Consider the following 13,877-nt stretch of genomic DNA (forward strand, 5'->3'; position numbering starts at 1 on the left):
CTCACGGAACCCTGACCTGTAAGGGTCCATTTGGAATCACCCCCCCCCCCCTCACGGAACCCTGACCTGTAAGGGTCCATTTGGAATCACCCCCCCCCCCCCTCACGGAACCCTGACCTGTAAGGGTCCATTTGGAACCCCCTCATGGAACCCTGAGTCCGATTCATTTGAATTTCTCCCATATTGCTTTAACCGCCCACTCCAAATAAGTTAGGCTAATAGTTGGAACTTGACACCAAATTCTCATCTACAATTAAATATGATCGATATAATATATAAAGATAGATGGATAATAGTATTTCTTTCAACAGCTAATGGATTTGAGAAAGAAATACATGCGCTGCACTGCGGGTAAAACATATCGCCCCTGCCTAGGCAACGAAAGTAGGGCTGTCACGATTTCAAATTTAAGTTGCCTTTACATTTCGACAATTATGCAACAAAAAATTAAGCGATTCACTCAAATAATTGTGATTAGACGATTATGTAATAATTGTGACAGCCCTAGACGGAGAAGTACTTGGCCTGTTGAGCAAGTAGGGAGAAGAAAAGAAAAGAAAAAAGTCGGACCCTGAGAGACATTCAGTGGTTCCCCAACCTCTTTTTGATTACAGCCCTCCTTCTTACCGGACGGGACGGCAGGGAGGGAACCACCGGTCTATGCCAAGGCACATTTGTGACAACGTTCTGGAAGCTCATGGACCATGATGGCTATAAACACTGCGCATATTAAAAATGAACTATAGGCGGGTTAAATCGCTTCACGTTTGAAAGGACCTTAACTCTTTTCCACCAAAAAAATTAACTTTGGTTCTAGAACTCAGTTTTCGAACCAACTTTTAGGGTTCTGAACCAATCATCTTCAGTGGAAACACTCTGAGCTGGTTCAATATTAGGTTCAATATAATTTGCCACATTTGTCTGCACATCAATATAAAAAAACAGACTTCTACAAAATGGTCACGAGCTGTGGAAAAATATATATACATTTCACTAAATAAAACATTTAAACAAAAAATCAGAACCTTTGTGACTGTGCAAAATCTCCTTCAGGACTTGACGAGCTTGAAGCCCTGGCCAGTGTCCAGCACGCCCGGCGGGAACCAGTTGAGTTTGACCCTCCGGAGACACCGTAGGCAGGCGCCGCAGGCCCAGAGCAGGTTGAGGCCGCCGCACCACAGCGCCAGCTGCACCACCGGGTAGGTGACCCGGGGGAAATGCGTCCGCCAGTGGTCGGTGACGTCGCTGCCCGTGGGCAGGTGCAGCGTGTAGTCGCTCCATTGCCGCGAGACGCCGTAGGCGGCCCGCACCGTGCGGCCCCTCTCCGACCAGCGGATGTCGCTGGCCGCGTTGCAGTTGAACTCCACCCACTGTGCCGTGAAGTCGCCGAGCCGCGGCACGTCCTCCTCCCTCTCCACGTCCCTGGGACAGACCAGCTCCGCACCTGCAGAACGACAATCACAATTAGTTAGTTCCCCATCGTGGCAAAAATCTACACATAATCTGAGATAGCAGCAGGTGCGTACTTAATATACCAGTTACCCTTAAAATATATATATTCAATAAAATACGGGGGCGTGTTTACACCTAGCTTAGATGGTAGCCACTGCCCAGCACAGCTGTTTTCTAAATGTTTTTATTAGGCGTTCGTTTGAAGCACGGGTAGAGAACTATTCTCAACCAATCAGATACAGATACCTGTGGTATAATGTGCGCTTCAGTGTGTTGTGCATGGGATTGGCGTGCAAAATGTCACAGTGTGTCAAACATGTGTGGTTTTCATGTCAGGGACCCACATAAGAGAAGATCTGTATGGCTCTAGCAGTGATTCTCAACCCGTTTCATTTCAATGACCCCCAGTTCGACATGCATTAGGCCCATTTAATGGCATTTCTAATCACTGGGACCCCAATTTATATTGTGTTACAAATGGTGTACAACTCTGAGGTGTACAATGTTTGTACACCTCAGAGTTACAGACCCATAAGGGTCCATTTGGTTCCAAACTATCATTTAGCTGGGAACCCCCTGGAACTCCCTCAAGGACCCCTAGGGGTCCCCAGACCCCACTTTGGGAACCACTGACATAATCTACATCATAAGATACCTTGCACGGCTACGTAGAGGCCCTCCACCTTGCGTATGTCACGCACCCACGGCGCCGAGTTGTCGCAGTCCAGCACGAGGATGAGGCGCGAACACGAGACGCCGTTCTTCTCCCTCCACCACGTCAAGATATGGTCCAGGCGGAGAGTGTCTCCCCCTGGTGGCAAACGCACGATGCACAAAGATCATTGTTCTGAGGACCTCTTTGGCCAGTGGCGGAAAAAGTACGTAATGTTTACTCGAGTATCAATACTGCAATATAGATATATTGCAATATAGTCTTGTTACAAGTAAAAGTCCGGAATTCAAAATATACTTGAGTAAAAGGGCAAAGGTATTGTGACAATAGCACATCAACGCCATTTTGTTATTTATTTTGAAAAAAAGAGAAATGCGGAACTGATTGTGGAATATTCTTTCCTATTCATATATGAAAGGCGACGGGTCTGATACCAGGGTGATTGACAGTGCCTGGTTGATGTCGCCAAACAAGTTTACTTTACATAGAGAGGAAGTGACACACAGGAAGGAGGAATCTCAAACATACAGTGTAGGCCTACACGGGGGAGAAGAGGAGCTCCAGGCACCAGATAGCGTTTTACGCTTAACCCATTCTGACCTGAGATCAGATTCATATGAGGTTTCCGCCGGACACACACTGGTCTGATGAACCCATTCTGACCTGAGATCAGATTCTAAAAATGTCAGTCGTAGGGCTGCAACGATTCATCGATTAATCGTAATCGAATCGATTATTCAATTAGTTGTCAACTAATTTAGTAATCGATTAATCGGATCGGCAACTAATCACTAGAGTTTTTTGCAATTTATCATAGGTTTTTTTCCCACTTAACCATATAGTTGTTCCAGTGTTAAGTGTAACTAAATTAACCTATTTGAGTTCAGAAGAGTACTGTTCCTTCTAGACTGACACATGTGAAGCTATTCTTTAATCAAATGCATGCAGTCAGAATAGGTCTAAAGACACCATGAGTTTCTTTAATTAATTTTAATTTAGTTTGTCTTTTATTTGAATAGCAGCCTAATCAGCAGCTAATCTAATGCATTTTTGAATGAATTATATTTTTTGTTAGTTAGAACATAAAATAACCTAAAATATATTTTTAAGGTGATAGCAAAAGAAGTGTCATAATCCGATTAATCGATTAATCGTTTAAAAAAAATCGGCAGATGAATCGATTATGAAAATAATCGTTAGTTGCAGCCCTAGTCAGTCGTTCTTCGATTTTTTCAAAAATAGCAGATCTACAAGCTCGTATCGCGCCACTGGGTGGCGCGATATGAGTTTAAAGTTTAAACGCGCATATCTGCAGCCAGAACAGTCGGGCCCATCGGATAGAACATTACGCATGCTGCTGCCGTCGGGGATCGGCGTTGGAATCAAGGGTTACGTGCCGGTGTTTGGAGTCTAACAGAGCTGCTGATACAGGTGGGGCCAGTCCAAAGTTGTTTTTGGACGATTATAAATCTGCAATTTTTCCAACAGGTAAAGTATAATTCTCACCTGCCAAGGCCCACTCCCCGGAGCGGTGCGTGTGTCCGCTGTAGAAGAGCACGTAGGTGTCGTGGCGCGGCCCGTCGGCCGTGCGGAGCTCCAGGAAGGCCTTGAGCTTGGCCTGCACGGCGTCCAGCGCCAGGCCGCTGGTGGAGTAGTCGCAGCCGAATGTCTGGATCAGGTGGTGGGAGAAGAAGCGCTGCACGGCGCTCAGCATGGCCGTGGAGCGAGCGTTCAGACGCTGCACCTGCTCCGGAGGCAGCAGGGTGGCCTGGCCGTCAGGACTGACACACACACACACACACACAAACACACAGAGAGAGAAGTTAAGGTCACCCACACACTGAGCGAAAAAACGCGCCCAGTGTGCAACCACCTTTACAGTCACGGTGTTGACGATTAGAAATCATTGTGTGTCTTATGTTTTTTTTTAAGCTTAACCATAACAACACTGGTGATTTAATGTTTCCATGAAAATATGGCTTTCAGATTTCAAGTCATAACTGGTCGAATTAACAAATTCTAGGCCAGGGGTCTTCACAATGTTCAGGACCCCTTAATAATAAAGTATAGCACCTTTCATGACATCCAATGCAGCCCAAAGTGCTTTACATAAAAGTAAGAGAAATAACACAACACTAAACAAGATTTAAAACAATAAAGATAAAAAACGACAGCGCAGCCCACACATGTGTCTTACCTGCAGTAATTGGTGGGTATAACGACAGCGTAGCCCACGCAGGTTCCTCCCAGGCAGTTGGCCAGCTCGTAGAAGAGGCCGTGGAACAGAGCCTCGAGGGGCAGGACCAGCAGGAACACACTGACAAACAGGCTGTTGGACGACTGAGAGAGCAACACGTTTACATTTACATGGCGCAGTCAGAGCACTGGTTCAACTTCAGTCTAAAGTTCAGCAGAATGGAGCAACTATTACTTGTAATCGTTTTTGACATTGCGGAGACAACAAAAGTAAAGCCTTTACCTGCCACGAGAGACCAGCGAGGAGGCCCGTGGCCACCAGGGTGAAGAGCAGCAGGCGTTCAGAGATCAGGCAGAAGTGCCTCATGCCCTTGGACGCCATGACTTTATCCAGGCCGCTGAGGGAGCCTGCCGTCTGGCCGAGGCACACCCTCTGGCACTCGCTGAGCTTGGTGTGGAAGCCCCACACCGTGATGGCAAACACCATGTGGCAGATGAGCCAGAACAGGCCGCACAGCACCAAGCCCGGGATCATCACGTACCACTGCTCCAGGTTGGCCAGCTGCCACGGGGAAAGGGGGTGTGTTTTCGGTTAACCCATTCTGACCTGAGATCAGATTCACACGAGGTTTCCACTGGACACACACTGGTCTGATGAACCTATTCTGACCTGAGATCAGATTCTAAAAATGTCAGTCGCTCTTCGATTTTTCAAAAATAGCAGACCTACAAGCTCGTATCGCGCCACTCGGTGGCGCGATACGTAGATGTAGATCTGCTATTTTTAAATAGCTAAAGCATAACATGATGCTGACACCAAAATGGGTGCCCGGTCAGAATGGGTTAACCCATTTAGACCAGATTTAAAAAAACCTTTGGAGACAGATTTGATATTAATGACCCAAATTGTTAAGTTACGATTGATTTTGCTCATCATGCTTAAATGTTTTACTACCTTTAAACAGACAGTGCCTCACGCCCAACCTATGATCTTTAACCCACCCCTTCTTAACAATTAAATCTTTTAACAATTCACACCTTTTTAAATAGCAATAAAGTCGTTTTAATACTACCTTTAAGCTGGCCAGGATGAGGAAGGTGAGCTCCACCACCAGTAGGGGCAGCAGAGAGAGCCTCCGCCACAAGCCTCGCCACACCTAAGGGTTGTCACCATCATCACATATTAAACCTCAAGCATACAAAGAATAGGCTCAAACCAGTAAGACGCCTGGGGGGCGAGAAGCGACCTCGACCTCAAGGGCGAGGTCGCGTGCACGCATCCGCCTGGGTGACGGCAGACTGCTGGGCGAGCACTGACACTTTGGCATGTCAGATCTACATTATAAATGTAATTATAAATTCTGTACTGGCCATATATGGAGCGTGTCTTGAGTGAGTGCACAGGGTTTGATGAGATCAGATCAACATATGGAATGTCAGAACAGGTCAGCTCCATATATGGAGATCTAAGTGTGGCAGCGGGGGCAGTGTCTTGAGTGTACAGGGTTTGATGAGGGTCCAGGTAAGGACACGCCTTAATTTTCGGGGCTGTTGAGAACTAGTTTTCGCCGGCTGCCGGGCCCGGCTGCACTAATAACTAGCTCGTCTAGAGTTTGAATGGACAGGTATCAGTCAAAAGGGAGACAACGGAAAGGATGGATGGGGAAGGATCGACATATGGAATGTCAGAACAGAGATCTAAGGGTTTGAGGTCAGATGTAGAGAGCTGGCCAATATTTATGACATCAGGGATTTCCATATATGGACTTAATATTGATGACATCAAGAATCTTCATCCCTGATGTCACGAGGCATGGCCATATATGGAGATGTGTGGTGACGGATGGACTGACGGGAAATGCACGTTTACCAATCTTTCAGTAATATGAAGAAATCAAAGAAAAATGGAAGAAGATTGTAGATGGGCTATTTTCACTGGTTTGTGTCCCTGTAAAACGTCCAATTTATTTTTCGGGTCATGGGCTAAGACGTTTGGGAACCACTGCTCTAGAACCCAAACCTTTTCATGTCAAGGACCCCCAAATTGACAGTCATTAGCCCACGGAACCCCGTTACAAAATACATGGCAGGGACCCCCCATAACCATAAGAGAAGATTTTTACGGCTCTAATTTCAAGGACCGTCGCGTTTGACATGCATTAGGCTACAGACGCCCATTTAATGGCATTTCCATCTCTGGGACCCCCAATTTATATAGTAAAATCAATGTTAATTTAACTCTGGGCGTGTACAAATGGAACGAAACAACTCTAAGAGTTACAGACCCTTATGGGTCTGTAACTTGGTTCGAAACTATCATTTAGCTGGGGACCCCCTGGAACTCCCTCAAGGGACCCCCCCCCCCTGGAACTCCCTCAAGGACCCCTGGGGGTCCCCGGACACCCCCTCTGGGAACCCCTGCTCTAGAATACCCACCAGGAAGGGCTGCCATCGCTCGGTCACAGACAGGCCACTGAAGTAGACGTCCAGCAGAGGCTCACAGAGCAGCCGAGTATAGAAGCAGGCCAGGGCGAAGGGGTTGGTGTCCACGGCCAGCGACCTGAAGAACAGCAGCCCGCTGAGCAGGGAGAAGAGCACCAGGGCGGGCAGCGCCAGCAGGGCCTTGGTCCGCAGGGACACCATGACGCTGGCCAGAGCCACGGAGAGCACGGCCACGCTCAGGGACTGGCGGGAGAGAGGGAGCATCAAGGTTAAAACCCATTCTGACCCGAGATCAGATTCATACGAGGTTTCCACTGGACACACACTGGTCTGATTAACCCATTCTTGACCTGAGATCAGATTTAAAAAATGTCAGTCGTTCTTCGATTTTTCAAAAATAGCAGACCTACAAGCTCGTATCGCGCCACTCGGTGGCGCGATATGAGCTTGTAGATCTGCTATTTTTCAATAGCTAAAGCATAACATGATGCAAACACCAAAATGGGTGCCCGGTCAGAATGGGTTAATACCGTATCGTATTGTCCCGAATATAAGACGACTCGGATTAGAAGACGACCCTCATTTGTTTGTGGAGAAAAAGAACATTGAATGTCAAATAGTCTAGTCTCCGATTATAATACGACCCCGCTTTTTAGAATATTTCCAATGGAAAAAAAAGTTGTCTTATCTTATATTCAGGCCAATGGGGCTGAATAGGGGAAGTGTTGACTTCGCAGACTCAAAACTATTTTTTTCACTGACGAAAACTAAATAAAAACTAAGCTATGATGATTAAAACCAAGAGTAAAGGTGTCACCAAATTCGTCAACAAATAAAAACTAGACTAAAGGGACTAGAGGAACTAGTGGGAAAGAGATCCAGTAGAAGTTTGGTTGCGCTCGTGTGTTTTAATTAACAATTAAATTAAACGAACAATTTCGTGTGAAATTAGCAGAGCTACAACAAGCTCTCAACTAAATAACATTTAAAAAAATAAAAACTAGCGAACCCACTCTTAAAAAAACGAATTAAAACGTACTGAATTAGACAAACTAAATGTCAACGCCTTCTAACCTTGGTGTGGGAGAGCAGCAGTGTGGCGCTCGCCACGGCAAAGCCCGTCAGCTCCAGTAGCTCTGCCGAGGTGAGGAAGGCCGGCCGCTGTCTGGTGCACCCGCACATCCTCGCCAGCAGGGCCCACAGCGTCCTGATTACAATGAGGTAAAGGGAACGTCAAGTTACTGTACACAGTGTTGACGTCAAACTCGCCAACATTGCAGCTGCATGAAAAGCTTGGCTCTAGCCCAAAGTCGCTTATGTTAAGCATACATGGCAACACGGTAAACAGGGAAATCCCTTGATATTCAAACCCCAATCCCACGCCACACTCGCCCTACCAACAGTGGGCATGGCCCGGGAAAAGTGAGTAGGTCTGGGCGATACATAAGACTTCAAATCAATAAGCTCTAGTCTGAGCATAACTGTAGTTCCTCTTTCCAGAAAGTCAGTGGTACCGGAGGAAACATGAAGGTGTAGGTGTTTTTCCAGTTCAAATGTGCTGTGCTGAGTCAATCAAACAAAGCTATGGAAAACTAACACGGAAACAGGACATTTCATGATTTATTTAAAACGTTTTGAATAAGACTATTTAATGATTTAAAGTGAGAAAATAGCAGATCTACAAGCTCACACCAAATCACATTGGCTATTTTCAAATAGCCTCAGTATTGATCAATAAATAATTAGACCAATAAAATAAGATGACGTATGAATGATACTGAAATCGGCATAATGAGTCCTTTTACTTTAGCTACATCCAAGTAGTTTTCCATCTTGAACACAAAAAAAGCATGGCTGCACACTGCAGAGTTTGACAGAATAGAAAGTGTATCATAACATCAGTAGATTTGTATTAAACAGTCTTGACAGAGAGGAGGATAATTCAAGCAGAGTACGTTTATCGTTTTTTTAATACATTCAGACAGGAGTCAGGACTTTCCCCGTTTCATGATTGGGACATCAACGGAGCAGCAAGATAATTCTAGCAGCCCCGTCTTAACTACTTCAAAAGAGTGAGAAACGCCCACGGGCACAACACTAGAGGGACCACCACTGATCTTAGCCCAAACATTTAGATTCTCGTAGAGGTTTTTTTTCGATTCTGACGAATCTCTCTACGAGAGTCTAAACCCCCCCCTTAACGTCGAAAGTTGAACGTTTGTGCCTCAAAATCACTCTTACCTTGTACAAATGCAAAATCTAAGCTGCTTTAAATGTTGCCCCACTTGTTTGTGAGGTGTACGGAATCAGATTAAACACGGAACATGCTTATTTTTCAATAAAAAAGGTATTTTAATCAACTCTGTCTCGGAATCTGGCGGCCATCTTGCTTTTCTCTCCATTGTAAATGCGCAAGAGAACCCTGGCCGCTAGGGGCGCGGGCAATATTCTGTTGCGCCGTTTACCGCATTTACAATGGAGGATTCAGAAACAGAGTGGATTAAAATACCTTTTTTATTGAAAAATAAGCATGTTCCGTGTTTAATCTGATTCCGTACACCTCACAAACAAGTGGGGCAACATTTAAAGCATCTTAGATTTTGCATTTGTACAAGGTAAGAGTGATTTTGAGGCACAAACGTTCAACTTTCGACGTTAAGGGGGGGGTTATCTTTTAGACTCTCGTAGAGAGATTCGTCAGAATCGAAAAAAAACCTCTACGAGAATCTAAATGTTTGGGCTACACTGATCTCATTCAAACATGCCACCAAAATGTGGAATTGACCAGCAGCCATCAAAAATGTGCTGCTCCCTACCCTCCTTCAATAAAACCATAAAAAAAGCAGGGTCTTGTTTCCATTGTGGTTATCCTTTTAGTATTATTGTATGATTGTACTTTTTGCAAACTGTTAAGTTCCATCAATCAATCAATCAACCAGACTACCTCAGCAGCAGGGTTTTAAATACAGTAATCAACCAGCCTACCTCAGCAGCAGAGTTTTAACCCATTCAGGACAGGAACCCCTTTGTGTTTAAGTATTATTATGCTTGTTATACTTTATCTATTGAAAAATAGCAGATCTACAAGCCCATATTGCGGCACAGAGTGCTTGTAGATCTGCTATTTTTGAAAAATCATGGAAATGTGGCACAAATCTTTGAAAATATATATATTCTTTCAGAGCGAATAATTCTGGGGGTGATTGACATGAACAAGGTCGAGCACCACTGACATAGAAACATAGGTTTTTCAGAAGATTTTTTTAGAATCTTCCTCGGGTCTAAATGGGTACTTAATACAGTAATCAACCAGCCTACCTCAGCAGCAGGCTGGCCAGCAGGAGGTAGCAGGTGGCCTGCTCCTTCACGTCGCTCTGGAGCTCCAGGGTGTTGAGGAAGCACAGCAGACCCAGCAAAAAGCCCAGCCACAGGTGCAGCAGGCCCCTGCCCAGCCTCTCCATGCTGGAGGAAGGCAACAAGACTTTTATTTGATGAAAGAGTTTGATAAGAACCACAGCTTTAAAATAAATGAGTGTGCAGCAGACCTCCTACACCTACAGTAGTCGTAATAATGTACAATCAATACCTGAAGTAGTAGTAGAGTATGCTGGCGACGCCCAGGGCGAACAGGGCCAGCACGGAGGCGACCAGGATGGTGGCATCCTCCTGGGTCTTCTCCCAGCGCACGTACAGGCCCAGGCAGAGCGCCACCGTCAGGTTGAGGCCGGACAGGCAGCCCAGGAGGCGGACAGACGACCACATGTTGACCTCTCCGTTCACCTCGTCCAGCCTGCTCATGGCTGCCCGCAGGCAGTGGCTCACACCGTAGCGGAGTCCTAAGCGACACATCCCCAGCTTTCTGTTCCGGGTATACTCTGACCCCCCTGAATGGCCCCGTTTCTAATCCAAACGCCCCCAAAATAAAGCCATCATGATGACGTTATGATTTGAACCCGACACGACACAGAAGTATAGCTTCCTTCCTCAATCCTCCTCAACACACAACTTGCAGTGTTACTTTTGACAGCAAATTGTGCCACCTTTTATTTCAGTCTGAAAGTCATATCCTATGAATATTGTTTAGTCTTAAGTCTAGTCTTCTAAATATCAAAAATCTCAAGTCTTTTAATTAGTCGCACTCGCACCGTTAGTCAACAAACTTTACACAGCTTACAAACAAAGTCTAGCATCGCTAGCTATCTCTGTTCTCTTCTCCAGTCTCCTCCTAGCCGGCTGTTGATGATGATGGTTGATGATGGTTGGCATTTTAGAATAAATAATTAAATACGGTTGTTTTGTTTTATAACCGGATGTCCTGTTAAGTTTGAAAAGTTGCCAGAGCAGCGGTCATCCTAAATGCAGACGCAGGGGGTGAACGTCGACGCCACATCAGCCAGAGAAGTTTGTCTGTCACTCTGGGAAAGTTTGAGATGACAGTCAGTCGCCATCATTGTTATAGTAAACTTGACCGAGTACGGCAAGCCACCGGGGACAAAACGCTTTGACGCGCGGTTCAATTTACCCACTAACCTGAGTTCCCAGAAGTTTTATTTTTTTCGCCACTAGGGGGCGAGACAAACTCACCCTGGCACAGACACAGAACAGCAACAGCTGGTTTCTATTTCAATTTCAAATCAATCGTGGTGGAAAAAGTATAGTCACCTTTTTTTCTCCTTTTTCTTGTTGCTTTTAAGTAAAAGTACCAATACTGCAATGTAGAAGTAAACGTCCGGAATTAAATATTTACTTGTGTAAACGTAGAAAAGTATCGGTATGAAAAATCTAATGTAGAATGTCCCATTTCACAATGTCCCTACACCAAAATGCCAGCTATAATATAAATATTAAAAAAAAATCCGATCTACAAGCTCAACATGTGCCATGTCATGTTCTATTTGAGAACATACTGAACTTTTGTGTTTTTGCGCCCTCTGGTGGACACTACTTAACTTTGGGTTCCCTTGCAAAGTAATTCATTCTAAAGCTAAACGTCAGACCCTGCGGTCATTGTATAACTGCTGTGCTACAGTATTCCTTCAATCTTTCTGTTCATGTCTAGGAAAGAATCGTCTGTGAGTAACTTGATTGCAACCATTTCTGACATGTTTGGTGATTTTGTAGCCATTTGGGTTATCTTGATTTCTTCATTGCAAGTTGTGTTTGGTGCTAAGCCTACGCTAGCATACAGGTTGCTAAGCTAATGCTAGTTTCAGTGTTTTCTCCATGCATTGATATGTGACAATATCACTGTTTGGCCAACTTTATTAGCTTTATTCAGCATCTGTGAGCCTTTCTGACCTTTTGTGAGTTCATATATGGTACAGCAATTCATGATTTTATGATACAGTTCATAACTATTCCTCATGCTGTAATTTCATAATTAGTTCATAATTCCAATTCATATTTCAGTAATGTGCAGTTATAAAAACGGGTTAAAAACTATTTACATTTATCTACAAGCATTATTATACAGTATATGCAGTCATTTCATGTGACTTAAAAAATGAGTTACTGTGAATTACACTTAATGCTTGGACATTGTATGTTTTTTATGCTGTTTATTATTTCATTGAATCTTTGTATAAATAGGCATTATTTAATTAGTGCTTCTTTCTGTATGTTTCAGTTTTACAATTTTGTCTTGATTGGTTTGGAGAAGAAGTAAAAGCCCCTTCAACTTTGCTCTGCCTCTGACCGTCTCTTCAAGTCAAGTGTTAGCTGTCTGTTTATTTGTGTACCCTCCACACACACTGAGAACAGAACAGTAAAAAGACGTCTTCCCGGCGGGCACGACTACAAAGACAAACAGGATACTACAGCATCACTCTGACCTACACCGTCTAACAACCTCCCCCGAGAGACATTCACCATGTCGACTGCAGGAGACGCAGTCAAGGAACGCACACCTTCCCAGGCTAGTAAGCGCTCCTCTTCCAAAGGAAGCAAATCTTCCACTGCCAGTGCAGCAGCCGCCAAGGCACGAGCTAAGGCTGAGGCTGCCAAAGTGCGTGTTGCCTTCTCTCAGAGAGAGAAGGATTTGAAGGTTCAAGGAGCTGAAATGACACTGAAAGAGGCTCGTATAGCTGCTGAGTTGTCTTCATTACAGTTGGAACGAGACGCTGCAGCAGCTGAAGCAGAGGCTGAGGTTCTAGAGGCGGCAGCGGACGCTGAAAACGGAGAGGGCAGTAAGATGGACATGGAGGACACAACTCATGCTGCCATAGAACGCATACAAGCTTATGTTCAACGGCACTCTCAGCAGCCTCCTAGTCACACAGAACATCCTCAGTCTCCTGGTGAGGAGGAACCCCCGCAGCTCCAACCTTACACACCATCACTTCCTTTCATTTATCCCATTGTAGACTCCCATCCAAATGGAGACCACGACTCGACATCTCCAAGCAGACAGAGACATGTCGACTCCAGAGCGGATCGGGACAGCAACGGTCATGGTGTCAATGCGGCTCAGCAGCTGAGCGTGCCACCACCCGCATCTCACCGACAGGCCACCGCGAGCAACGTCCTCCCAGATGTGGGGCGGCATGCAGGCCGTCCCTCGTTTGCAACGCCCACCTTCCCTGACCCTCGTGCCTCGCATCACACACATCACTCACCCAAAGATGTACAGCAGTCTAGAGGCTTCTTACACACTCAGAATCATCCCTTTTCTGCTCAGGCCCCCTCCCCTAATTCACATGCTTCCCAACACAGAGCTATGGATGACAGGTCTGGTCTGAGTGACATTGCAAGGTACTTGGTGCGCCGGGAGCTTGTGAACACAGGGCTCATCAAGTTCAACGATCGCCCAGAAAACTACTGGGCGTGGAAGTCCTCATTCATGAATGCCACAGGAGGACTGGACTTAACCGCAAGCGAAGAGCTCGATCTCTTGTCTAAATGGCTGGGGAGCGAGTCTTCTGAACATGTCATGAGAATCCGTTCTGTGAACGTAAACGACCCTGCCGCCGGGTTAGAAATGGCCTGGGATCGCCTTGAAGAATGTTACGGCGCCTCTGAGGTGATTGAAAGGGCTCTCTTTGAGAGGTTGGATAGGATGCCTAAAATAAATCAAAAGGATCCACAAACGCTCAGGGAACTGGGAGACCTACTGAGA

The 13,877-nt window shown here is 45.5% G+C and overlaps 1 protein-coding gene across 1 annotated transcript; it reads right to left on the reverse strand.

Moving 5' to 3' along the window:
* Positions 1-831: 831 nt before the first annotated feature.
* Positions 832-11,197, reverse strand: tmem168b (transmembrane protein 168b). Its single transcript, XM_083763050.1, has 10 exons — positions 10,350-11,197; positions 10,082-10,225; positions 7,838-7,970; positions 6,758-7,006; positions 5,395-5,478; positions 4,605-4,883; positions 4,323-4,465; positions 3,632-3,906; positions 2,108-2,263; positions 832-1,444 (listed from the first exon to the last, which is right to left on the reverse strand). The coding sequence occupies exons 1-10, from the start codon at positions 10,610-10,612 to the stop codon at positions 1,050-1,052; spliced, it is 2,121 nt and encodes a 706-aa protein (XP_083619176.1). The 5' UTR covers positions 10,613-11,197; the 3' UTR covers positions 832-1,049.
* Positions 11,198-13,877: the final 2,680 nt, after the last annotated feature.

Source organism: Protomyctophum parallelum (genome assembly GCF_964188405.1).
Source record: "Protomyctophum parallelum genome assembly, chromosome: 4".
Taxonomy (NCBI): Eukaryota; Metazoa; Chordata; class Actinopteri; order Myctophiformes; family Myctophidae; genus Protomyctophum; species Protomyctophum parallelum.

Coding starts and splice junctions, on each gene's coding strand:
- tmem168b (XM_083763050.1), bottom strand. CDS start 10,612: ATGTGTCGCTTAGGACTCCGCTACGGTGTGAGCCACTGCCTGCGGGCA. Junction 7,971..10,081: donor CTGGCCAGCCTGCTGCTGAG/GTAGGCTGGTTG, acceptor CATTGTAATCAG/GACGCTGTGGGCCCTGCTGG. Junction 3,907..4,322: donor ATACCCACCAATTACTGCAG/GTAAGACACATG, acceptor TGTGTGTGTCAG/TCCTGACGGCCAGGCCACCC.